General features: G+C 37.8%; 1 protein-coding gene across 4 annotated transcripts in view; it reads right to left on the reverse strand.

Moving 5' to 3' along the window:
- The window catches only part of CNTN5 (contactin 5), a 677,796-nt gene that overhangs the window by 188,640 nt on the left and 468,825 nt on the right, over positions 1-20,331 (reverse strand). For all 4 annotated transcript variants that reach the window (XM_083820927.1, XM_083820925.1, XM_083820928.1 and 1 more), the window contains one exon: positions 13,887-13,982. In XM_083820927.1, the coding sequence (XP_083677053.1) occupies positions 13,887-13,982 (96 nt within the window). The remainder of the gene's footprint in view (positions 1-13,886; positions 13,983-20,331) is intronic.

Consider the following 20,331-nt stretch of genomic DNA (forward strand, 5'->3'; position numbering starts at 1 on the left):
TCTGAAAACCAACATACTCGATGCATTTTTTAAATTAATTAATCTCTTATGCTTCCTCCCTCTTTTCTTGGTATCCACTTTAATTCTCCTGAACTGGCAGCTGGGGTAATAATTGTTGACACTAGTGAGGCTGTGAAACAACAGTACATATCCCTTAAGCTGAGACCCGTCAGGGCTGCCCCTTCATCCAGCATTGTGTGCTGGTTTAATTGGCCAAGGTCAACCAGTTTTCTCTCACTATGTCTTCATAGTCCTTGCAGTAGTCCTTGCAGTGATCCATTGGGTCTTGGGTCACTAAACTTTCAGTTTCTAGTGTAGCTTAGCACATTTTTGGAAATAATTATTAATGTTTTTAAGAGGATGGTAGTGGTATATCAATAGAGATAGCATTTGGAAAAAACTTTTCAAAAAAAAAAAACACCAAAACACCAAATTGTAAGTTTTTTGAGATAACTTACTGCGGTTGGTTCACCGATACATTGCTTTTAATTTATTAATTTTCAATTTATTTCTTAAAGGAAAATCTGGAATCCTATGTACAGAAATTTGAAATGGATAATAATGATCCCTATGACTATTATACAGATATTGCCTAGAATTTGGTGCATATTCTGGTCATTAAAATGTAATTAAAGTCTAATAACAACACATTGCCAACAGACAGTGAGTATTTCCTCATTGGCAAACATAGCTTGCTGCAATGCTACCCTACTGAAAATTCTATAATTCCCAAACTCTTAAATTTCATATCCTCAGATGCATGCATCACCTTCAACAAGATTGAGGAAAGAAACACTAGAAAGTGCTCCAGGGAAGTCAACAGCAAAATTACTGGTCATGTATTGAGTAATGAAAAGACCATAGTAGAAAAAAAAGTGAAGTTAATTGTGTTTTTTTGTTCCATAATGAAAACTACAAGGCATAGTCATCAATCAGTCGCACAGATAAAGAATACAGATTTTTGTACTGAGCTGTGTCGGGGGCCATGGACATTCGCTTCAATGATAACACATGTCGGAGTTAGTATTATTAGACAATAAAGTTTCAAAAGCATCTTAGGGAAAGTGATAAAGTAAGGGATGCGAGAGCAAAACTTCTTTATGAATCCTCCAGGATAAAATGTGGTGAAGAGAGGAGATGACCTTATGGAATGATCATTAACAGAGAATTAGAGCAAAAATATAGAGTTTAAAGTATTGTGTACGTGTCTCCTAACATTTTTTTTTCTGTCATTATCAAAAAGCAAAGTTAAAGCTTTGTTATCATTCAGTCAAAGTCAAATAAATACAAAAATATAATAAAGCTTAAGAGACTGGTACCCTTCAAATCATTCAGTTGGTAGGTGTGGCTCTTGAAATAATGCTTTTAAAACATTTAATATTTACATTGTAATAATTTATATGTTATGGGCATTTGAAGAAGGGATAGAGAAGTTGTGCCATGTTGTCCTGTATATGTGACATATTAACTTTATTATACTTTTCTGTCATGCACTTTTTTCCAATCATTTTCTAATCCTGTTAGTTGTGGCCTGTTTCTGTTACTTAGCATCATGCCTCGATAATGAATAGAAATGTGTGAAGAAGAACAAATTATGGTATACAATTATGAGAGAAAAAAAGTAGAGTTAAGACGGGTGTCTCATATGTCTTCATACAGATCCCCTTCTTATAGGCCAACCATTTGTTAATTCTAGGACACAGATTTACCTTCCATTTTAACATTGATATGTCTTAAGGAAAAATAAACAAAAAAACTCAATGTTTCTCTTATTCTCACTTTTGATAACAGAAAGAGAAGCATGAGGGCATTGAACAGTTCAGCCTTCCCAAGAAATAGTTAGGCAATTACAGTTACGTACAGTGAATGAGAAATGTTCTATTTGCCATCACCTGCATCATATATATAGTCTCTAAAAACTGTTAATAGAAGATACTGAGCTTGGCTTAAAGGAGAGTCATGGCTGGATGCATGACCTGTGCAGATGCTGTTTGAGAAGACTGTGGAAGGCTAATGTTTTGATTTGGATCCGGCAAATCAGTCTTATTTAATGTTCTCAAAGGAGAGGAGAAATGTGACTGCTTCACCTATACACTGGTTTCTCCTGGAAACAAATTATACAGCTTTCCATGTTAAATTGACTTTAAAAGTCAGATTTGAAAAAATATAGAAAACAAACAAACAAGAAAAAGCAAAGAAACAAAAACCCAGAATATTAGCTTACTGTTTAATACACACAGAACTTTACTGATATCGCAAATCATGGTCAGCAAGAAACCTCACCTGTAAAGATAGGCTAGAATGATGAAGTAGCACCCACTGTTGCCGAGAGAGATGGAGATTCAGTGACCTAAGTTCATGTAGGCTTCCTATGATTTTAAAGAAATTGGTAATGGCTAGATAAATATAGAGACTGAAGTTCTCCTATGCTACGCACTGAAATACCACTGTTAACTGCTTGGATCCTGGGACTGAATTCATATCCTTAATATAAACTCGTTGCCTCAGTATAAATACAGAAAGTGAGATGCGTGAACTACATTCACAAAAGCCAGTTTAGTAAACAGACAGAACAATAAGATGTATGTATGCCTTCAGAACAGAATTTGATGTGGTATGCGTGCAGATATCTGAGCTAACTGCCTGTAAACAAGCTAATGAGCATACTGAAGGCAGTCTAGCCAAATATAAGAAGCTTGTTATTAAAACTAATTTGCCTGGAGACGTCTCTACCTGTATAAAGTCATTTAGAGACTGTCCTGTTATTTCTATGTATTGTTCGTATAATATGGGCCGAACCCATGGACTTCTGACTAAAGGAACTAATGGACTTCAGTTCAACTTGATGGGATGCACCCATAAGTGCTGAAGGAGTTGGCAAATGTGATCTCAAGGCCACTCTCTATAATCTTTGCTTGAGCATGGCAACTAGGAGAAGTGCTCAAAGACTAGAGGAAAGAAAATATCACTCCTATCTTCAGGAAGGGCAAGAAGGAAGACCGAGGGAATTACAGGCTGGTCAGCCTCACCTTGATCCCTGGGAAGGTGATGAAACAGCTCACCCTGAAAACCATTTACAGGCACATGAAGGAGAAGAAAATCACCAGGAGTAGTCATTATGGATTCACCAAGGGGAAGTCATGCCTGACCAACCTGATAAGCTTCTATAATGGTGGATGGGGATAGAGGAGTGGATATTGTCCTCTGGGACTTCAGGAAGGCCTTTGACACTCTCTCTCGTAAAATCCTCATAGAGAAGCTGTTGAAGTATGGGCTGGATGAGCAGACAGTGAGGTGAATCAAAACAGGCAGAACAGAAAGATGCAGAGGTCAGTGGCCAGTTGTGCAAAGTCTAGTTGGAGGCCAGAAATGAGCAGAGTACCCCAGGGGTCAGGACTGGGTCCAGTCCTGTTTAATATCTTCACTAATACTCTGGACAATGGGTTAGAGTGCCCCTCAGTAAATTTGTGGATGACATGAAACGAGGGAGAGTGGTGGACTCAACAGAAGGCTGCACAGCGATCCTGAGGGACTGTGACAGGCATGAGAGGTGGGCTGACAAGAATCATGTGAAGTTCAACACAGAGAAGAGCAGAGTCCTGCACCTGGGGAGAAACAGCCCCAGGTACCAGGACATGCTGCGGGCCACCCAGCTGGAAAGCAGCTCTGCAAGAAAAAGGACCTGGGGGTCCTGGTGGACACCAAGCTGAACGTGAATCAGCATGTGCAACTTGCTGTTAAGAAGGCTAATTCTTGGCTGCATTAGGCAAGGTATCACCAGCAGGTCAAGAGCAGTGATGCTTCCGCTCCACTCGACTGCATGGGCGAGGCCACACCTGGACTACTGTGTCCAGCTCTGGGCCTCTTGAGTACAAGAGAGACCTAGAGATACTGGAAGGAGTCCAACAGAGGACCACTAAGATGATCAAGGGACTGGAGTACCTCTCCTAGGAGGAAAGGCTGAGAGAGCTGGGACTATTCAGTCTGGAGAAGAGAAGGCTCAGCAGGGATCTTATCAGTGTGTATAAGTGTCTGAAAGGAGGATGTAAAGAAGACAGAGCCAGACTCTTGTCAGTGGTACCCGGTACCAGGACAAGAGGCAAGAGACAGAAACTGGAATGCAAGAGCTTCTGTCTAAGCATTAGGAAGCACATCTTCACTTGTGCGGGTGACAGAGCCCTGTCAGAGGTTTCCCAGAGTGGCTGTGGAGTCTTTCTCCCTGAAGATCTTCCAAAGTTGCCTGAACTTGCCTGGGTGCCTGGTTCTGTGATTCTGTGGACTTGGTTTCCTACTTGCAGTGGAGCTCCAAGCCATATCTGCCATTTTAACGCAAACACAGTGCTCAGATTACTTTTGCAGAATCTAAATGGTGAGAAGTGATTGCTTTGTGTATACTTTCAAAGTAGTTTTCTGTCCACTTCTGAAGTACACAGAAATATGAACTCAGTATAAGTTAAAAAAAATGTTATTTGACGTGACTGTGACTTCCTTCAATTAACACGAGGACAAGAACAGCTATTTAGGAGCCAACAACTGGACAAGACCTTTTTTAACTTGGTATAAAGTGCTTTTTTTGTTTTTTTTTTAGCAGCTTGCTAAACACTACACAACTTCCAGAAGATGCAGGGGAAGTAATGTATTTAAGAAATTTAAGAAATGTGTGGATCTGACACTTAGGAACATGTCTTAGTGATGGGACTTAGTAGGTCAGGTTGATGTTTGGCTTCTATGATTCTGTGATCTCCTGTGAAGGATCTCTCATGAAAACTACAGTTTTATAACACTGAAGATGATACATAAAAGATACAGCTTATAAAACAGTTTTCAAACTGGGTAAGATCATATATGTCTGCTAAAAAGTGATAAAAAAAATCAATTTAGCGTCTGTGCAGATGTTTCATACTGCCTCTGTACAGCAGCATCCTTTTGAGGCAGGATGGAGCATGCATCTGCTTTCCTGGCTTGCAGAGTGCAGCACATCCGGACTACTCTAACAATGGGAATCTTAATTCTCTATTAAGCTGATACAGAAAGCTTTGAATAAAAGCCTTAAAAAGCTCAGCTGAAAGTATTAATTTTGAAGGAATCACGTAAATCTTGATGAAATCTTTTATTCATTTTTAATCTTGCTATGATAAACCTTGTAATTAAGATGACTAAATGACTGAATAAAACCCTATATTTACATCCTTTAGAGTATTACAATGAAGAACCATAATCCTGTTTATGGAAAAAAAGTAGCAGAAACCATTTTAAATGGAGGCATGAAGCCAACCTTGTTTTTTAAGTAGTTGGTAATTAATGAATCTCTCATTTAGCATGGGTACATAAGAGTTAACTGTCTAGGAAAACCATTGAGAAGAAAAAGCTAAGGTAGGGTGGAGAAGGAGAAGCAAATGTAATGTTTATAGGGAAAAAAAAAAATCAAATGTGTTTTTGGATGTCCAAGTTATCCACTATTAATATATTTCAAAAGGGACAACTTTAGGGTTTGCAACAAAATTAGAATTAGTGGGAAAGCTTCTGCAGTAGACACATTAAAATGATATAGCATTCAAAGTGAAGTGAGATGCAGCATTTTTTAAATTATTATTATTATCTATTTTTATTTTTTTTTGTAGTGACCATCTCATAAAAGCAGGAACTGAGAATCTGCCAGTAGCTCTTTGTCATAAGGAGTTTGAACAAAATCCTTTTGGTTGAATGTATTTTCCTTCACCATTGTGAAGGAGCAAATATCATCTCATTAAAAACTCCTTCATTGTGCTGCTCAGCTATTTCTCAGCAAAGATGATGATAACTTAAGAAAAACATCTAATAAAACCAGGATATTCTCTCTATAATTCTCTCATCTGAGTCTGCACTACAAATATTCTGAATATATTTCTAGTGCTTTTTTTTTCTTTTTTTCTAATTTTCTCCAAAAAAATAATTGAACAATCTAATGAACCTACATGAATAATCTGTACATATTACAAGTTTGTTTGTTTGTCTATTGTATTACCTCTTGATAATATAACAACACATTCATAAACAGAAATCAAATTTATATACATATGAAAATCTTATAATAAATTAACTGTAGTATTTGTTCATTCACTGGTGCTTTGTAAAGACTTTCACACATTTCTAGAATTGTTTTCTGTAAAGAACAGAATGTGGGCACTATTCAAGCAAAAGTATTTATTTTATCTCCTATTTGAAAATAGGTTAATAAACTTATATCTCTTTTAATATAGTGTTCACGCACTACATCATCTTTTCCCAAAATGATATTGCCATTTTCTAAAAAGGCTCAATCCTGAAATTCTTAGGCAAGTTTATAAGTAGTTATTGACTTTTGAGATTGAGGAATGGGATTCTGTTGAAGGACGAATTGTTTATGAGGTTGTGGAGAATGATTGGATTTGATATAGTATCATGGATTTCTCTCTTGGGATAACAAGTGAAAATTATTTCTAAAGGTGCTGATGAATGTGAATAAATCAATATAGCAGAACTTGCAGTGTTCACCTACAAAAGCAAAATCTCTACCAAAAACATACCCATAACTCATAGTCTTGTTAATGTAAGATGTTCACACATTTGTATATGCTTTAAATAGTTTTTATCATATCTGCCAGAGCAGCTTAGTATTCACTTGTAAGTTTGTCTACAAGGTGATTCTAAGGGTCAAAACTTCTTAGGGCTACTTATAAGACAATGCCATTTTTCAATTCTGACCCAGAAACTAAAATGGAGTATCCAGAAATGGAATGCTTTCAAAAAATAATACTAATATTTTAGATGTTCCTGCACACAAATACTTGATGATCCTCTCTTCTGCAAAAGGGTTTGGGGAAGTTTCATATTTACTGCTTAATTTCAATATTGAGCTCACACAATTCACCTTTAAAGTTCTGCTTGTCTAAAATTCTTTTTCACAAGCTGACTTTGATCTGGCAATCATCCTTCACTAATGTCTTGTATCCTATAACCAGAGCTTCATCAAATATTGTTGAAACATCACTAGGTGTGGAATTTTTTGGAAGGTCCATGGACATAGCTCTCCCCTTTCCCAGGCATCTCTAGCCACTCTACTAATATTATTTGCTGTCCCACTGTAGTACCACAAGGACTTGCAACCCTTCAGTATTTTGCAAGAAGGGAGATGGAAGGAAATTGCATCTGGTTCTGCATTACATGACAAAGGAAATGAAATCCAATTCCCTTTCCCATTTACATGAGCTTGTGTTTACTTTTGTATATCAATGCAATTTTTCAGCTTTCAGTGATTACTCTTCCACACTGCAGAACTTTTTCTATGGTGAAAAAATTATGCTAACAGGGGTTCCAAATATTTTTTCAGAAGGAATTTTCACGTTGGCATAGCATACCAATACTCAAACAATATAAACCAAAGCAGCTGAACATTGTCTTTGTAAGCACAGGAATTTCCACAGCAGGGTTTTTGCTGGCCCACTGATGAAAATGAAAGATAATAGTTTGTCACAATCAAAAGCAATGTACTTATCACAGTAAAACATTGAGTTGGAATCTGGCTAAATATAGGTTTAACAGCATAATTTTAGGGAAAACTTACAAATGCTTTGATGACATATAAAGTGCATTTTGTGGAATGACATGTTAAGAGGTGTATGACTACTGCACTATTGTTGTCCATCTATTTTTACACTGTCAGATTGTTTGGAGAAATGGAATTGAGCTCTCATGCTGAAACTGTTTCCCACTTTTTGTACCTACTTCTTCTTCCCAGTTTATTTATCTTAATTAAACCTTAACATCATGCACTCAATTCATAGAATTGTAGTAACATAGAATATCCTGAATTGGAAGGGACCCACAAGGATCATCGAGTCCGACTCCTGGCTCCACAACACAGAAATCAGACCATATGTCTGAGAGCATTGTCCAAATGCTTCTTAAACTCCCACAGCCTTGATGCCATGACCACTTTCCTGGGTAGCCTGTTCCAGTGCCCAACCACCCACTCAGTGAAGAACTTTTTCATAGCATCCAACCTGATGAAGCTTCATGCTCTTCCCTTGGGTCCTGTCACTGGTCACCAGAGAGAGGAGATCAGCGCCTCCCATGCTGCTCTCCCTCATGAGGAAGCTGTAGGTTGCAATGAGGCCTCCCCTCACTCTCCTCTTCTCTAGGCTGAGCAAACCCAGTGGCTTCAGCTGCTCCTCACATGTCTTGCCCTGTAGACCCTTCACCACCTTTGTAGTCCTCCTTTGGACACTGTCTAGTAGTTTTATGTCCATCTTATATTGTGCTACCCAAAACTGCACACAGTGCTTGAGGTGAGGCAGCACCAGCAGAGAGTAGAATGGGACAATCCCTTCCCATAACCAGTTGGAAATGCTGTGCTTGATGGATATGGTTAGTCCTTTTTGCTTCTAGGGCAAAATACTGACTCATGTTCAACTTGCCACAGGCAGAACCCCCAGATCTCTTTCTGCAGGGCTGCTTTCCATCTTCTTGTCCTCCAGTCTGTATGTGTATTCAGGGTTGAGCCATCCCAGATGCAGAATCCAGCACTTGCTCTTGTTAAACTTCATGTAATCGCTCAGCCCTCCAATTTGTCAAAATCTCTCTGCAAGTCCTCTCTACCCTCAAGGGATTCAACAGTTCCTGCCAGTTCAGCGTCATCTGCAAACTTACTTACCTACAAGTCCTGCATCCAAGCCATTTATGAAAATATTAGAGAGAGCTGGCCATAAAATGGAGCCCTGGGGAATCCCACTAGTGACTGGCCACCAGCCTGATGTCACCTCATTTTCCATAACACTTTGAGCCTGACCTGTCAGCCAATTTTTCACGCACCGTATTATGTTTTAATCTAGCTGTATGCTGGACATTTTGTACAGAAGGATACCATGAGAAACAGTATCAAAAGCCTTGCTGTAATCAAAAAAGATTATATCAACTGTCTTCCCTGGTCAACTAGATGGGTAACCTTGTCATAAAAGGAATTTAAGTCCATTAAATAGGATTTTCCTCTTATGAACCCATGTTAGCTCTGACCAATGATTACATTCTCTTTAGGTGTTTTTCAGTAACTCCCAGAATAATCATCTCTGTAATTCTACCACTGAACTGAGACTGACAGGCTTGTAATTACCAGGACCACTTACTTTCTTCTCCTTCTTGAAAATTGGAGCTATGTTTGCCAGCTTCCAGCTGTTTGGGACCTCTCCAAATTCCCAAGACTATTGGAAATAACTGGGAGAAGTCTCACAATTACATCATCCAGCTCTTTGAGTAACCTGGGTTGAATCCCATCAGGTCCCACAGACTTACATGCATCCAGGAAAAGCAACAATTCCTATGCAAGTTCAGGGTTGGCTGGGAGTTTATTGTTACTGCAGTCATGGTCATCCAACTCAGGGCTCTGAGGGTCCCAATGCCCATCATTGGTGTTGAAGATAGAAGCAAAAAAAGGCATTAAATATCTCTGCTTTGTCTACATCCCTGTTTGTGAGGTGACCTGCCTTATCAAGTATAGGACCAGTGTTTACTCTGGTCCTCCTTTGTTGTTAATATATTTATATACATTAAATAAATATATAAATAACTAAAAATCTGTTGCCCCACACAGCTTCAACTCTAATAGATATTCAGCTGCATGATTTTTCTCCCTACATCGGTGAAGAGTATCCCTATAGTCCTCCATATTGCCCAACCTCATCTCCAGTGGCCATACACTTTCTTTTTTTGCCTAAGCTCTAAAAGAAAATCTAGCCAGGGATCAGGTTAGGAAAGCTAAAGCCCTATAAGAATTAAATTTGTCCAGGGACATCAAGGACAATAAGAAAGGGTTCTATAGGTACAACGGTGATAAAAGGAAGACTAGGTAAATTGTGGGCCCTCTCCATAAGAGGGAGACCTGGTCATCTGGGATTTGGAGAAGATTCCCTCTCCGGAAGGAAATGGGAGACCTGGTCACCTGGGATATGGAGCTGAGGTACTCAGTGACTTTTTTGCCTCAGTCTTCACCAACAAGAGCTCCAGCCACATGGCCCAGGCCTGAGAAGGTAAAGGCAGGAACTGGAAGAATGATGCAATGCACAGTGTAGGAGAAGCTCAGGTTCGAGACCAGCTGGGAAGCTGAAGGTGCACAAGTCCATGGGCCCTGAGGGAACCAGCAGATGAAGTTGCTAAGCCACTATCCATCATATTTGAGAATTTGTGGCATTCTGGTGAAGTTCCCACTGACTGTAAGGCTGGAAACATAACCCTCATATTTTAAAAAGGGAAAAAAGGAAGATCCAGGGAACTACAGGCCAGTCTCACCTCTGTGCAAGATCATGGAGCAGATCCTCCTGGAAACTACACTAAGGCACATGGAAAATAAGGAGGTGATTGGTGACAGCCAACATGGCTTCACTAAGGACAGATCATGCCTGGCACATGTGGTGGCCTTCCATGATGTGATTACAGCATTTGAGGAAGAAACAAATGTGGAAGAACAAATGACATCATCTACCTGGCCTTGTGCAAAGCATTTGACAGTGTCCTGAACAATATCCTTGTCTCTAAATTGGAGAGACATGGATCTGATGGATGGACCACACAGTGGGTAAGTAATTGGCTGGATAGTCTCACTTAAAGAGTTGTGGTCAGCGGATCAATGTTCAGGTTGAGATCAGTAATGAGGGGTGTTCCTCAGGGGTCAGTATTGGGACTGGCACTATTTAACATCTTTGTTGGTGATATGGACAGTGAAATTGAATGCACTCTCAACAAGTTTGCTGATGACACCAAGCTGTGTGGTGTGGTTGACATGCTGAGGGGAAGGGATGCCATCCAGAGGGACTTTGACAGGCTGAAGAGGTAGGCCTGTGCAAAATTCATGAGGTTGAAGAAGATCAATTGCAAGGTCCTGCATGTGGATCAGAGCAATCCCAAGCACAAATACAGGCTGCATGGAGAATGGATTGAAAGCAGCCCTGAAGAGAAGGACCTGGGGGTATTGGTTGACATGAAGCTCAACGAGGTGGCAATGTTCACTGGCAGCCCAGAAAGCCAACCGAATCCTGTGTTGCATCAAAAGACACATGACCAGCAGGTCAAGATGATTCTGGAGCAGTTCTACGAACAGAGACTGAGGGAGTTAGGGTTGTTCAGCCTGGAGAAGAGAAGGCTCTGGGAAGACCTTATAGTGACCTTGCAATACCTAAAGGGGCCTACAGGAAAGCACAAGAGGGACTCTTTATCAGGGATTGTAGTGATAGGACAAGGATTAATGGTTTTAAACTAAAAAACGGTAGATTTAGATTAGATATAAGGAAGAAAATGTTTGCTCTGAGGGTGGTAAGACGCTGGAACATGTTGTCCAGAAAAGTTGTGGATGGCCCATCTCCCTGAAAGTGTTCAAGGCCTGTCTGGATGGAGCTTTGAGCAACCTGGTCTAGCAGGTAGCATTCCTGCCCATAGAAGGGGGTGTTGGAATGAGAGTATCTTTAAGGTCTCTTCCAACCTAAACACTTTTATAATTCTATGAACATCCCTGCTCAGCCAAGTCAACCCTCTCTCCCATCTCCTTGACTTCTGACATTTTAGAATTGACTATTTCTGTTCTCCTAAGAGGTGGTACTTAAAAAATCACCAGCACTGATGGACCTCAATGCCTTCAATAGCAGTTTCCCAGCAGAACTTACTAGGTGCCTCAGCAGCCTGAGGTCCGCTCTCCCCATTTCCAGGGTTGAAGTTTTGGTGGCGGTTTTCCTCATATCACCAAAGATTTTATGCTCTACTGCTTCATGGTCACTGTGGCCCAGATGGCCAGTGATAGCTGCTTCACTCACAATACTGTCTGTGTTTACAAGCAACACACCTAGAGGGGACATTTCCTAGTCAGCTCCCTCAGTACCTGTACCAAGAAGTTATCCTCAAAGGTGTTTTAGGAATCTCCTGGATCTGTTTGTAACAGTTGTGTGTGTTTTCCCAGTTCATGTCTGGCAAGTTGAAGTCACCCGTAAGGACAAGAGTGGTTGACCTAGAGGAACCTCTTAGTTTTTTAAAGAGTAATTCATTGGTCCTGTCATCCTGGCTGGGTAGTCTATAGTAGACTCCCACAATGGCATCGACTTTATTTGCTTGTCTCTTAATCCTTACCCAGAGGCTCTCAACAGTGTCATTGCCAGCTGCAAGCTCCTTATAGCCTAGCCCCTCCATTACATACAGCACCACCACCCCACCTTGCCAGCTCTGCCTGTCCCTTCTGAACAGCCTGTAACTGTCCATTGTAACGCACCAGTCACAGGACTCTTCCCACCAGTTTTCACTTATACCAATGATGTTTTAGCTCTGGCACTGAGGCAAGGCTTTTAATTCCTCTTGCTTGTTCCTAATACACTACATATACAGACGGTAGTGTCAAACTTAAAAATAGATTATAAAGGCAACCATAACAAGGTAATATACTCAGAAAACAGAAAAGCAGAGATGGCCATAAGAAAACAATTGTTAATTACATTGATAATTATAATACAGTAATAAAAATAATGCTAGAATAAATATAAATAGAACACATCTCTCTGATAGAAATGCAGAGGAAATATTCTTTTCTACACCTCTTCCCTCTGGAATGTGACTTTTTCCAGAACTCAACTCTGAAGGAAGGAAAAATACCCTCAGTACAAACCTTACTTCCCAAAAAGGAAAAGGGTGGTCTACACTGCACCTATTTGCAAAGAAGATATTCTGTCTAGTGCTTGTCTCCAGGTATTATATGCTATGCAAATATAAAGACATACTTAGCTATCTGAAGACATTGCAGGAGTACCAATCTGAAAAGCAAAAACGTAACCTCTCCGGAATATTTACAGTTTCATTTGGAAATTCACAGACATTTTGTGGGATTTGTGATATTTCTGGATTCCAGCAATGATGCTGTTGTACTGGAAACTAAGCTATACAATAAGTGGAAGCAACCAAAATCATGGCTGTACTTCTGAAAACAAAAGCCAATTTGTATTCAACTGTATGTCAACACAGACATTTGGAATAGCTTTTGAAGATTTTTAAAATAAGAAAAAATTTGTGACCTTAAGGCTGTATATATTTTTGTACTCAGCTTTGGTGAAGCTGCACCTTGAATACTGTGTTCAGTTTTGGGCCCCTTACAAGAAGGACATCAGGGTACTGGAATATGTCCAAAGAAGGGCAATGAAGCTGCTGAAGGGTCTAGAGAACAAGTCTTATGAGGAGTAGCTGAGGGAGCTGGGTTTGTTCAGCCTGGAGAAAAAAAGGCTCAGAGGAGACCTTATCATGCTGTACAATTACCTTAAAGGAGGTTATCACGAGGTGGGGATCAGTCTCTTTTCCCAAGCACCAACTGATAAGACAAGAGGAAATGACCTTAAGTTGCACCAGGGGAGGTTTAGGTTGGATATTAGGAAAAATTTCTTCACTGAAAGGGTTGTGAAGTATTGGAATAGGCTGCCCAGGGAAGTGGTTGAGTCACCATCCCTGGAGGTCTTCAAAAATGTCTAGATGTAGAGCTTAATGATATGGTGTCATGCTGGACTTAGCAGTGCTAGGTTAAAGGTTGGACTAGATGATCTTAGAGTTCTTTTCCAACTTAAATGATTCTATGATTCTATAATTCACCACTGCTAGTATGGAGAATATTGCTACATTGAACTTTTATAGTGGGAATAAGACATTCTTATAGGGGAAATCTTGTAGCTATTCAGTGACATTTGTAGTGTATGAGCGTTAATTACTCCTTTGGTACTCCAGAACTGTCAGCAGAACTGTGTATATTCTATCTTTAAGTTCCACAATCAAATACACATTCTATCAACAATGCCGAGCATCCTATGGTGAGCATAATATGAAAAACCAATGTGCATACAAGCTGCAGCCTACTGTACCTGGTGAATGAAGTGGAGGGGAGCACATCAGAACAACTCCTTGACCTTCACGTACAGAGACAGCACTTCTTGTCCGACCACTAAAATTCTCCAGGTCTATTAAAAACAAAACAAAACAAAACAAAACAAAAACAAAAACAGCATTTTAGTTACAGAAAAAAAAAATGTGGCTTCTGTGACTTATGCTTTACTTCTTCTTCTAAAGCTGACAGTTCCTTTTTTCATATCTTAATCTATAATAGAGCCTTGAAAAATAAATATATTCCCATTACAAAGGAATCCTTGTTGCATCAGCAATTTATTACTCTTTTTAGCACACTTGGACATGATGTTAAAGGAAAGCTATCAGACAATATGTATATATATCGTTTAAAAATATTTAATAGTGCTTTTATTTCTCTTTTAAATATCCTGTTTGTGACTTTTTGTTTTGTTTTGTTTTTTCACCAGTAGAAATCATTCATGTACAGTGAAAAAAGAAATGAACGTGGACAGAACACCTTGTCCAACATACAGACTGACGACTGTTGTTAACATGTCAACTGGAGAGTGCACAACACATTGTAATGGGTAAACAGGAATATCAACTGAATAGGTGCTGAAACCATATCTGGTCCATAGCTTTATTCTTCTTAAACACATTTTTACTGATTTCTTCAGTGTTGTAAGCATAATCCATTTGTGGGTAAATATATTTTCCCTCCATAAATTTCCCTCCAGCAGGTGAATAAGGAATGTTTCATTTTTCATACAAAAACTTTTGAATGAGGCTGTAGGGTGCTGTTATGAACAGTTCATTGTGTTTCTTTAAAGCCCCTCAACCAGAATATCCAACTACTGTATTTACCTCAGGGAACACTGGATCTGTATTCACTTTTGGGGTGGATAGCTATGCTGTAGCATGCTTATCTGTAGCAGAACAAATATGACAGTTCTGACATCACACTGATTTTTTCACCTTCATCTTCCCCAGTGACAGCGATGCTATTAAAGCCTCTACTCACTCACAGATCTAGGTACGTTTCTTTCTAATGTGGATCAAGGGGAAGATAACTGAGTTAGTGGTACCCACAGATATTTTTGAAAAGGACACAGAAGTTTCAGCAGACACAAAATGAGGTGTCTAAATATGAACAGAATGAGCTTGGGCATCTCTCATGGACCTATTGCTGTACCTGTTCATTTCTGAGTGCAGACCAAGGTGCTGGTATGAGCTACGCAGCACCGAACAGTTTGATTAGGTTGAGCAGAATTATTACTTTCTTAACTGCACTCAGTTTTCTGTCAGGTGCTGGAGTTCCACATCTTGTGCCATACCTAGCAGGATATAAAATTGAAGTTCAACGATTTTCAAAAGTAATATGAATTGAACTTTGATGGTTTTCATAGTGTGGAATAGGTACACTTTTAAGTAGAAAGAGAGTTATATCTTTCAGAATGCCTATTCACATCTCTAAAAGATGTCTTAGGCATAGGCAGAAGCCTAAAATTTGAATGTATCTAAATGTGCCCTGTCTTTGGCCAAAATAAATAAGTGTTCTTGTTTCATTAATAATGTTTGAATGGGGAAAAGATGGATGGGCTTCAGAAACTATACAAAATTTTGCTAGGCAATACTTAATTAAATATTATTTTGTATTTTAGAATAAGACCATAATGGGTTATAATACAATCTGGTGTAATTTAATTTAAAATGTCACCTAATGATTCTGCAGGAATGCAAATATTATTATTTTATATTTAGAAAGTAGTGGGCTGGTATAGTCCTGCATAGCCAGTTGTTTTGGATGGGAGCACAGCTTGCAATGAAAAGTTTTCTTAGTTAGGAAATGTCTGGTTTCCATTGTCATGTGACTTAGGGACTATAACTTTATGTATGCTTGTGTTAAGTTCTGTATATTTCTAAAAGAAAGCAGATATATCAACAAATATTTTCTGCTATCTGTTAACAAACCAATGCTTAACTTTCATTTTAATGCACAGTTTAGGAATATAATAAACTTTTAAAATGTATTATTGCCAAGTCCTTGTAAAAACAGCGTGTGTCCTCAAAGATTTTTTTCAAGGGCAATTTTTCAGGTGAGAAGAATGTCACTGAACTTCCGTAAAATTATTCTTTTAGCCCTCCTTCTCAAGAAAAATGTGATGAATCTTCTCTGTATGGGTGCCTTAAAGCATGCTGTTTGACTTACTTCTCACATACTTTGAAGGCTCCAGACTGTATGCATGAACAGGCCTCACTGAATTTACAACATGAACAAAACTCAAATTAATATGTCATGGCTTCAACAAGTTTTGAGGAGATATTCTGACACCAGACTTTCCTTCCTCTGGGAGAAATATGTAAGCCATTTATCTATATGTTGGAATAGATACTATCACAGTAATACTTCCTTTTGAAGCATTGGGGGAAAAAACAAAACAAAACAAAACAAAAATTGACACTATTTTGCATTTCTCTGACACCAGAAAAGAACATTAGCACTACTGACTACCTGAAACTCATACTGAAAATCCGCTATATGCATTCTGAAAACAAAAGAAAAAAAAAAAACAAAAACACTTTGTACAGGGAATTAAATAGCTAATCAAACATAAATATTGTCAGTTCAATAGTGAAAATTCATACCAGTGTAAGGACAGATTCTCTACAATGTGTATAGAGAGAGGAGGACAAGGAAGTGATTTTTTCTATTTCTAGGAAAACTCTCTGAGATTTGTTTTCCTAGACTATCTCCGTGATCTGTTGTATATGTGAAAATATCGGAGTTTTCAGAAATGTTCTGGTTTAAAATTAATGAACTTTATTCTTTTGATTTCAATTCCAAAACCAATTTGAAATATCAAATTATTTTTCTAAATGTATGTAATTTTGGAAAAAAAATTACTTTCATGAAAAAAATGATAATTTAAGTGTTTCTTCTGGAAGCTAAAACATTTTAATTTCAGCGTGGAATCCTATGTCTCATGTGTTTATATATTCTCATCATTGCCATTAAATTTTTACTTCCTATGATGCACAACCTGGAAGCCTGTCACCATGAAATAAGGGAAATTTGTAAAATCTAAATTGTAACTTCCATAGGCAAAGTAAAAGTTTAATTTAATTTAATTTTTACCGAAGTATATTTCTAATTGTTGCTATTATTTTCCTCAGATGAATAAATTTTATTTTCCAGTTGGCTATAGCCAAAGTAGGAATTTGTTTTGTTTTATTTTAATTTCCTTGTCTTCACACTGTGATTGGCAAATATTCTTTTTTTTTTTTTCTCTCTTTTCTTTTTTATTTCCTTCTCTTTTCAACCAATTTCAAGATTTGTTAATTTCAAACTAAAGAAGGAAGGAAATTACAATGTTTGAATTTCATCCCTTATTGTCTGTTAATTCAGAATTGGATTTCTTGTTAGTATGTAGTGGAAAAAGAAAGGATTCAAAGATATAAAAGCAGAGATTTAGTTGTAAAACAAATAAGTGTACAAAAGCTTAAAAGGAAGGACACAGGAATGTTCATGCTTGCAGTTTCCCTGTGTTGAAATAATAAGTCCAGCACTGAAGAATCAAATGAAAGAGAAATTGTATACATGTTCTGTAATCTCAGACATTTCATATGTGGACATATTGGGGGGAAAAACAAACAAACAAACAAATAAATAAATAAAAGAGAGAGAGTTACAGTTATTTAAAACACATTCAAAACCCTATCATTTCACTCTAAAAACTCTGAACAGAAATAAAAGAAAAGAAATGGCGAGGCAGAATACAGCTATCAGTTCTTACTACTTCTATTACTACAGTTATCAGTTCTTACTACATCATAACATCATTCTTACTACAGCATAAACCTCTAAATCTCTTTCAGACAGCCCCATACAGAATGAATTTATCCTTCATATTATGATGATGTACTTGGTTGTTTGATAATAAAATGCTTTTTTTGTGCTCCACAGGAGTTTATTTTATGCCAAGAAAGATTAGATTTATTTACATTTACCTCAGTGCTAGTGGCAAAGATAACAGTGTATATTTTCAAAACAGTTTCTGGGGTATTAGCTACCTGGCTTATATATTCTTTAACATGCTCACATGTGGCAAAGGCACAACCTTTGCCTCTTTGAAAAAGTCAGTCACCATTTCTAATGTGAAGATAGTATTAGCAACATATCTGCCAAAAATGCGAAGAACATTTTAGGATGGAGTGTGCGCGTGGGGAGGAGTATCACAATAATATTTTTTGCTAAATAAATAAATATTGCAATTCAATAAATCTTGTGCAGTGTCACTAGAGAATAACCTGTGACATGGGAGTGGTCTCCACTATGGGAGAGAAAGAGTACAGAAATTCCAGAGGCAGTGAACATCACAAGATGCTAAACCTAATGGTGTAACACTTTCTGGATGTCCTACTTCAGATGTAAATAGTTCAGTGCATTCCTTGATCTTTGACAGAATTTACAAGTTTGGCAAAAGCATTCAAATCTCTGTTACAAAACATCTCCTGGACAGTATGTTTCTCTCTGCAGTGGCTACTCCCATTCTTCTGAAAGGAGCTAATATATAAGTTTTTCTCAGAACACAAATGTGTATTGATGTGCGTTATGGGAGAGTGACATTCACCCCAGCAAGAGTATCTCTTTAAGGAAGACCAACAGACAACAAAACACTTCAGTGGAAAGTGAAAGGAGTAATGGAAAATAAATGAGAAAAATATCAAGGCAGTCAAAGAAACAGAAAAGCAGTGCAGAACTAGCAGCAAAATAAACAACTAAATAAAGGAGGAAAAGGATCACTTATAAAGGGGATCTAATAAGCACTTTTCCGTTAGTAGATGATACATGTGAGGACAAGAATAGGAAAAGGAGAGTCAGTTACATTAAAATCTGTTAAGATAAGTTACATTGGCAGAACTCATACAAAAGCCGGAGTACCTTCAAATCTTTTTATCCTTCCAATTCACCTCCAGTGTGGTTTGCCTTTTGCATAGGAGGGATAATTCAATCCTGTGTTCATCAGTTGGGTGTCGCTGATGTAAACATTAAAAGGGCCATTTTTTTGTGGCCCAGACAACTGTCCACTGATGATTGTTATAAAATTAAGATCAAATTAAAAATGAAAAAAATAATCTTGTGTTTGGGTGATTACTGCTTGGTAACCTCACGTGAAATCTGTGGAGGGCTCTGTAGTTCATTGTCAGTGACTTAAACCAGTCAATTCACTTTTAAAGCAGAAATTTGACAAATGTAGAGCAATGTCTTCTTCCAATCCAATTCTCTGAGTTTAAACTATTTTATGTGCAAATTTATTATGGAGTTTAAAAGGGGCATGACATATATTACACTGTTTAAAGGCACATGCTAAAGACATCTAAAGAAGAGTATAAAGCAGGAAGCATTCTTTCTAATAAGGTAAAAGAATAGCTCTACACAAATTAAAATTCTTCTGTCAGGCCAAGGACAAATATAATCATTGCATTGTCGCTGCTTTTCCTTGTATATGAAAGACAGGACTAAGAACTTAACCTTGAGCTGGAACTGTAGCTCTTTTAAAAATGTAAGGTTTACAGGGAAAGAAATTCCATTAAAAACATATTTTTCAAAATTCCATTATAATCTAAATCAAAAGCATTGCTTAACTGTACACTCTAAACAACAGGAAATATAAATGTTGTGTTTAGCAATCCATAACCACAGGCAATAGAAGAATGAAAGGTAGGTATTAAGAAGAAATGACATGTATGATTGCACAGGGAACTTTTAAGTTGGATGAATTAAATACAACAGTATACCAAGATGTCCAAAGAAATTACTATATCATTTTGTATTGACATACAATTATTTTCTAGGAATGCAGTTTAAGTAGGTGGAGCTTTATTATTAGAGTCAGTCTTTGGACCTCAGAGTAAATTTTAATGCTGAAGATGTTAGCTAGAAACAGTGTGAAAGAAAGAAGACTAAGTCAAAAAGATTTCTGCCATGACAGAAACATCATCTCACCACACTTAATGAGAAAATCATAAACCTCGAACTTTGAAAAATCATATTACCATACGATTTTCAGGTGATAAAATAAGGGCCAGATTCAAGTGCTTCAGAATGTATCATGCTTATTATCATTGCTGTTGCTATTATTTATTACCAGAAAACTTTTTAAATCCTTCATGGATCATCAGGTTGACATAACCTGAAAAAGTTTTTTTTTTTTTTTTTTCCTTTAAAGAAGTTACTGTGAAAGTATGTAATGAGAGACAAGAGAAAGACAGGGAATATCGAGAAATAATGATGTATTCTAAACCTGTGCACCACCCTGTGTCTCAGACCTAATGAAGAATTTTAAGGAAAGATTTTGTGTAAAATAAGGTGGTAATTATACATATGTTTTGAGGCAGTTCCAACAATGATGAGAAGGAGCACAAGAGAAATTTTAAAGATTCCTGTCTGAAAATATGAAG

Source organism: Anser anser (assembly GCF_964211835.1).
Source record: "Anser anser genome assembly, chromosome: 1".
NCBI classification, from domain to species: domain Eukaryota; kingdom Metazoa; phylum Chordata; class Aves; order Anseriformes; family Anatidae; genus Anser; species Anser anser.